Below are 8,033 nucleotides of genomic sequence, written 5' to 3'. Positions count from 1 at the left end.
AAAAAAAAAAAAAAAAAAAAAAAATCCACTAAAAAAAAAGGAACCTCAAGAAAACATAACCAGGCCCCCAAAAATAAATAAACAAATAAATAATAATAATAAAATCTCAATTATAGCGAAACAATAGCGTTGTTTTGGCAGATTCGTCGGTAGATGATAGATAATTTTGGACTCCTTTGTATCACTTGCCAAACTGACAACAATATCAGTTAGAGGTTTGCCTTCGAACCTGAAAGCTCATAGGTCGGTATCGACACCGCGCGGGGCCCACCTCCAGAGTCGAGGGAAGGGAAATTAAGAAGATAATAACTGATGACAAATTCTCAAGCGTAAAGAGACAGAAGAGCATCTTCAGTTTGAGGACAAGACGGTCGTCTTATAGAGCCTTCGATGCTGGATTGATGCGCATTATGGTTCTAAAATAATATTAGCAAAGGATTCATTAGCATCATATACAAGCTTCCAAAAAATTAGCATCATATCGATGACTAGCTATGGTTAATATTTAAGGAAGTAGAAGATAGCTTTATATATATATAATAATACTATTATAAAAGTGGGTTGCTATGTTAAAACATTTCTCTCTAATATGCCCTCCAACACATCAATCCATGCATACATGAGACACATAAATACTTAATTTTTCATAACGTCACCATTGACTACACATCCATCCGTTCATACATACATGAGACACCATCTTTATGACCATCAAAATTTTATTTAACCACACACTCATAACATTCATCCACTAACTCCTAACAAGTCACTCGATCGTAATCATGATTATCGTCGACACAAACAAAGCTACTAACTCGTCTTCATAGCTGAGTGATGAGTCAATAGAGACGACGAACAGAAGCTAGGAAGCTAAGAAACCTGTAACCTCTAAACACTTCCTCAAAATCTATTTAATTTACTTCATAACTATATATCTCATCCTATCCCCAAACTTTTATATTCTTTTCACATGATAAATTAACGGTTGCACCCACGCTAAAGTCCTTTTCGACTGCATCGTCCTCCATATAAAGGGATGTCTATGTTGTACGCCGCCACATGAATGGTTCTGATATTAGTGGGGTTTTTTTTTTTTTTGCATATTAATTGGTGTGACGTGTTTGCGTGACGTTCGTTAATGCTCACACCCGTATCTTATTTCCGTTCCGTTATATCCGTTGGCGGCGCAACACACGAAGAGACCCTTAATTATAACTTGATATTTCCGTTACAGGACGCGCGTTCTTTCTTTAAACGGTTTGTCTGCTCGTACTCACTCTCTCTATATAAGCCCAGCCCACTCTCTCACTCCTCCGCCATCTCAAAAACTAACATCAAGCTTTCTCTCACTCGATGGACTACTCAAAGCCTGATCAGAGTAAATATATACTTATCATGTCCTTAGCTGCAAAATGCAGCGGCGTCTCAGACTCCCGCCTCATCATCACTCTCACCGCCATCGCTATTCTGCTGCTTCTCTGCACCGCTCTCCTCTACTGGGCCTCCGCTGGCGGCCCAGCTTGGGGAAAATACTACCGGAACTGGCCCAAATCGCACAAAAGCAGAATCCCAGGCCCCAGTGGCTAGACCGCGAATCCAACGATGAACCAAGCAATAGGGCCGTCAAGAACTGTCAGCTGCCCACCGGAAACTAGCAGATGGCGGAGCCCACAGCTTCAACGCCACGAGGCTGATGGCCCTCAGCCTCGGCTGGCACGCGCGTCGTGATCACGTGCGACGCCCGACGTCGCGCGTGAGATCCTCAACGGCCGGTCGTTCGCCGACCGACGCGGTGAAGGAGTCCGCATATGGGCTCACGTTCCACAGAGCCATCGGGTTCGCGCCTCACGGCACGTACTGGCGGGCTCTGAGGCGGATCGCGTCAAGCCATCTGTTCAGCCCGAAGCAAATCACAACATCTGGGCCTCATCGAGCCCAGATAGCGGCCCAAATGGTAAGGTCACTCGCGGTTAACGAAACAAGCGTTAGGGTGAGAGAGGTGATAAAGAGAGGATCGTTGCATAACGTGATGTGGTCGGTTTTTGGGAAGAGGTATGATGAGATTGATGAGGAGGTTAAGGAGTTGATGAGTTTGGTTGATGAAGGGTACGAGATTTTGGGCATGCTAAATTGGTCCGACCATCTGCCGGGTCTGGGTTGGGTGGATCCGCAGAGGATCCGGTCTAGGTGTGGTAGGCTCGTGCCCAGAGTGAACCGGTTCGTTGGAAATATTGTTGAGGAGCACAGAAGGGTGCGGGGTAGCGAGCTGCTGCCGCCGAATGCCGATTTTGTTGATGTTCTGTTGTCGCTGCGGGGGAGTGAGAGCTTATCTGACGCTGACATGGTTGCTATCCCTCTGGGTGCGTAACTAATACTATAGCTTAATTATGCGCCATTTATTAATAGTGTCCGCCCCCCCCCCCCCCCTCCTCAATTTTGGGTTCATAGTTTTTCGTTTTATAGTTAGTTTGCGTCTCTGTATCTCATCAGTGGACGAGGTCTACGTAGGGCATTAATAGTCTTTCAAATCCTAAATAAATAAAGCTAACATTTTTAATATGTAATTGGGATGGAAGTAAAAGGAAAAGAATTATATTCTAATTCGTGGCTGATAAGTGAGGCTTATCCAAGGTCCAGAATGAAATAATTAGATCATGAAAGATTCTGGTTTCGAGATCAAAATAATGGTTTTTTTTATAGTGAAAGTAAAAAGTTGGCATATATGCGATCCTTACTATTATTCATTTATAAGTCAATAAAAAAAAAAAAGTTGTGTGTACAATACCTTAAGAGCAAACAAGCCTGATGTGTCTCTCTCTAGATCTCTCTCTCTTTGTATATAGTGATTGTTATATGAAAAATTACTCAATGATCTAAAATATGGGACCATCAGGGGAACGTGTGAGGTGTCCCCCTCCTATTGCATAAGGAGTTAGTCATCGTTAATGATGACCAGCTCATTATGCAATAGGAGGGGGACAACTCAACTGTCCCCTCTGTTGGTCTCATATTTTGGGTCCCTGTAGCAGAGCTCTTGTTATATCGATCGTTGATGTTGCATAAAACTAAATTTCTATGATTCCAAGTCGGTCATCAGCATTCTAATACTAGTGGTTGCTTCTTAATTACCGTATTAATGACACACTAGCCAACAATTTAGAGGGACGCATCGGCCTGATTTACTCATACGTTGCAGCTAATTTGTGCCTGGTTCCTAATTATTATGGATTTTTTTTTTTTTAAATAATGATAACAGGAAATGATATTTCGGGGAACGGATACCGTAGCCGTATTAATAGAATGGACTCTGGCCCGGTTAGTCCTACACCAAGATGTACAAGTCAAAGTCCACGAGGAACTGGACCGGGTCGTTGGTGGGGCCAGGGCCGTAACGGAATCCGACTCCGCTTCTCTCCTCTATCTACAAGCCGTGCTCAAAGAAGCTCTCCGCCTACACCCACCGGGCCCACTCCTCTCGTGGGCCCGTCTTGCTGAAGGGTACGAGATTTTGGGCATGCTAAATTGGTCCGACCATCTGCCGGGTCTGGGTTGGGTGGATCCGCAGAGGATCCGGTCTAGGTGTGGTAGGCTCGTGCCCAGAGTGAACCGGTTCGTTGGAAATATTGTTGAGGAGCACAGAAGGGTGCGGGGTAGCGAGCTGCTGCCGCCGAATGCCGATTTTGTTGATGTTCTGTTGTCGCTGCGGGGGAGTGAGAGCTTATCTGACGCTAGTTAAAAGTCCTTTCGACTGCATCGTCCTCTCAATATAAAGGGATGTTCTATGTTGTACGCCGCGCACAGGAATGTGTTCTGTATTAAGTCGGGGTTTTTTTTTTTTTTGCTATTAATCTGGTGCATGAACGTGTTTTGACGTGACCGTTCGTTAAGTGCTCACACCCGTATACTTATTTCCGTTCCGTTTATATCCCGTGGCCGGCGCCAACCACGAAAGAGACCCTTATTATAACTGATATTTCCGTTACAGACGCGGCGTTTCGTTTCTTTTAAACGCGTTTGGTCTGCGCTCGCTACTCACTCTCTCTATATAAGCCCAGCCACTTCTCTCCTCTCCTCCGCCATCTCAAAAGACTAACACTCAAGCTTTCTCTCCACTCGATGAGGACTATCAAAAGCACTGATCCGAGTAAATATATACTTATCAGGTCCTTAGCTGCAAAATTGGGCAGCGGGCGCTCCTCAGACTCACGCCTCATCATCACTCTCACCGCCATCCTATTCTGCTGCTTCTCTGCGCACCGCTCCCTCTTACTGGGCCGTCCGCTGGCGCCCAGCTTGGGGAAAATATACTACCGCGGAACTGGCCCAAATCGCACAAAAGCAAGAATCCCAGGCCCGCAGTGGGCATCCGATACTCTAGGCAGCATGGGCCTAATGTCAGGCCTAGCCCACCCGGAAACTAGCAGAGGCGGGCGCCACAGCTTCAACGCCACGAGGCTGATGGCCCTCAGCCTCGGCCGCTGCACGCGCGTCGTGATCACGCTGCGACGACCGACGTCGCGCGTGAGTACCTCAACGCGGTCGTTCGCAGACGACCGGTGAAGGAGTCCGCATAGTGGGCTCACGTTCCACAGAGCCATCGGGTTCGCGCCTCACGGCCACGTACTGGCGGGCTCTGAGGCGGATCGCGTCCAAGCATCTGCTTCAGCCCGCGAAAGCACAATCACAACAATCTGCGCCTCATCGAGCCAGATAGGCGCCCAAATTGGTAAGTGTCAGCATACGCGGTTAACGAAACAAGCGTTAGGGTGAGAGAGGTGATAAAAGAGAGGACTTGCATAACGTGATGTGGTCGGTTTTTGGGAAGAGGTATGGATGAGATTCAATGAGGAGGTTAAGGAGTTGTAGTTTGGGTTGATGAAGGGTAGAGATTTTGGGCATGCTAAATTGGTCCGACCAATCTGCCGGGTCTGGGTTGGGTGGATCCGCAGAGGATCCGGTCTAAGGTGTGGTAGTGCTCGTGCCAGAGTGAACGGTTCGTTGGAAATATTGTTGAGAGCACAGGAAGTGGGCGGGTAGCGAGCTGCTTGCGCCGAATGCCGATTTGTTATGTTCTGTTGTCGCTGCCGGGGGAGTGAGAGCTTTCTGACGCTGACATGGTTGCTATCCCTCTGGGTGCGTACTAATACTATAGCTTAATTATGCCCATTTTAATTAATGTGTCCGCCCCCCCCCCCCCCCTCCTCAATTTTGGGTTCATAGTTTTTTCTATATTTTCGTTTTATAGTTAGTTTGCGTCTCTGTATCTCATCAGTGGACGAGGTCTACGTAGGGCATTAATAGTCTTTCAAATCCTAAATAAATAAAGCTAACATTTTTAATATGTAATTGGGATGGAAGTAAAAGGAAAAGAATTATATTCTAATTCGTGGCTGATAAGTGAGGCTTATCCAAGGTCCAGAATGAAATAATTAGATCATGAAAGATTCTGGTTTCGAGATCAAAATAATGGTTTTTTTTATAGTGAAAGTAAAAAGTTGGCATATATGCGATCCTTACTATTATTCATTTATAAGTCAATAAAAAAAAAAAAGTTGTGTGTACAATACCTTAAGAGCAAACAAGCCTGATGTGTCTCTCTCTAGATCTCTCTCTCTTTGTATATAGTGATTGTTATATGAAAAATTACTCAATGATCTAAAATATGGGACCATCAGGGGAACGTGTGAGGTGTCCCCCTCCTATTGCATAAGGAGTTAGTCATCGTTAATGATGACCAGCTCATTATGCAATAGGAGGGGGACAACTCAACTGTCCCCTCTGTTGGTCTCATATTTTGGGTCCCTGTAGCAGAGCTCTTGTTATATCGATCGTTGATGTTGCATAAAACTAAATTTCTATGATTCCAAGTCGGTCATCAGCATTCTAATACTAGTGGTTGCTTCTTAATTACCGTATTAATGACACACTAGCCAACAATTTAGAGGGACGCATCGGCCTGATTTACTCATACGTTGCAGCTAATTTGTGCCTGGTTCCTAATTATTATGGATTTTTTTTTTTTTAAATAATGATAACAGGAAATGATATTTCGGGGAACGGATACCGTAGCCGTATTAATAGAATGGACTCTGGCCCGGTTAGTCCTACACCAAGATGTACAAGTCAAAGTCCACGAGGAACTGGACCGGGTCGTTGGTGGGGCCAGGGCCGTAACGGAATCCGACTCCGCTTCTCTCCTCTATCTACAAGCCGTGCTCAAAGAAGCTCTCCGCCTACACCCACCGGGCCCACTCCTCTCGTGGGCCCGTCTTGCCACGGAGGATGTACTCGTGGATGGGAAGCTAGTGCCAGCTGGCACGACCGCGATGGTCAACATGTGGGCCATCACGCACGACCCACACGTCTGGGAGGCCCCCCTTGAGTTCAGACCCGAGAGATTCCTAGGGCTTGACGGGTCGGAGTTTTCTGTTTTCGGGTCTGATCTGAGGCTGGCCCCGTTCGGGTCAGGTAGGCGAAGTTGCCCTGGGAAAACGCTGGCCATGGCTACTGTTACATTCTGGATGGCGGCGTTGCTGCACGAGTACAGGTAGAATACAAATTTCATCCGAGTACGTACGCCTACGTACGTACAAAATATATATATATAGGGGATCTAGTAGAGTACGAAAATACTCGATCGTATATATAAGTTCTCTTTAATTAATTATATACGGTTAAAATTAATCCCACTCCGGCTGATCGAGATTTGTTATTTGTACACTACACTGCAGGTGGTTGCCCGCGACGAGCAGTAGTATTATTGACCTAGCAGAGGTCTTGAGGCTGTCGTGTGAGATGGCGAACCCGCTTACCGTTAATCTCCTTCCTCGTCACCAACAAAACTATGAAAATTATATATAAAACACATCGCGCGTCTTAATTAGGATCTTTAATTTGTTGCTTGAAAATGTATAATTAATACTGTGATCTCTTTGTTTACAGTTTAATTGTTTATAAGCTGCGTTTTTTTTTTTAATTATTAAGAGCACTTGTGTAGGTGTTAATGAGATTAATGTACTATAATATAGGAAAGCTGAGCAAGTTATGCAGGTAGAAGTGTGTAATATATATGTACATGTGTAGGAAATAATGCAGTTAATGAGAAAAGGTGATTGCTAGTTAACGACGACGTCATTAAAAGTTTTTCCCGTATTTTCTTGTCGAAGCAGAATTTCTACGATAGTATATATACGATCTTATATAATTAAAAGGTTTTATTGTAAACATCATATATACTAAATATTTTTTAAGGAATATTCCATCATATATACTAGATATTAGCATATATTTTATCTATTAATTAATTAATCCATCTACACTACATGAACATGTGAAAGTGTACGCATGGGGACGGTTATAATTGACAAATTAAAGTCTTGGGCGTGAAGTCTCGGGCAGTGGCTTATTACACGATTATTAATGTTGAACGTTAAAAGAGTCTCAAGGGCTTGACGCGTCAGCCAGCCTTAGACTACCCTAATTAATGAAAGAATAGAAAGAGATCGACTTCAACGCTCCAATAATTAATTGGTAACTACAAGGAGATATATTAAGTAATTATCTCGCGTAAGTACTTTTAAAATGCGCGCAGCGGTTATGAGGTCACATCATTAATGCTTAAAAATCATGGCATGTGTAATCAATAATAACGTTAACTATGACTTAAAGTCACTATAACTATACCACTCCCTTCTCCAGGAAGCTAGCCATATGTTTTTCTCCCTCTCTCCTCTCAATAAGTACTTTGTTACAAATAATAAAGTCTCGCTCTTGTATCCTAAGTGTGGTTAACTTAATTTCATAAAAAAAAATCATGAACTTCTATGTTTTAGAATTTAATAAAATCTATATAGCACACTCACAAGACTCAAAAACTTAATTTCAAGTATATATATTTACTGACATGTAAGTTATTCTGATCTCAACCACGTTTTTTTGCTTCTAATTTTCCTGAGCAAGTATTCTCTAAACCACTTATTCATTTTATCTTCTTTCCTCAAACTTTCAAAAAACTACTAGAAAAATGGTCGCGA

The 8,033-nt window shown here is 43.8% G+C and overlaps 1 protein-coding gene across 1 annotated transcript; it reads left to right on the top strand.

Annotated features, from left to right (window-relative positions):
• On the top strand, positions 1,321-7,109 carry LOC109823022 (cytochrome P450 78A9-like). Its single transcript, XM_020389337.1, is given in 7 exon segments — positions 1,321-1,638; positions 1,640-1,711; positions 1,713-1,739; positions 1,741-1,788; positions 1,790-2,362; positions 6,039-6,547; positions 6,732-7,109. Coding segments are annotated over 7 exon segments (1,644 nt in total). The 5' UTR covers positions 1,321-1,353; the 3' UTR covers positions 6,862-7,109.

The sequence above is a fragment of the Asparagus officinalis genome, chromosome 8 (assembly GCF_001876935.1).
Source record: "Asparagus officinalis chromosome 8, Aspof.V1, whole genome shotgun sequence".
In the NCBI taxonomy this organism is placed as follows: Eukaryota; Viridiplantae; Streptophyta; class Magnoliopsida; order Asparagales; family Asparagaceae; genus Asparagus; species Asparagus officinalis.
This window is presented reverse-complemented; position numbering and strand designations above follow the sequence as displayed.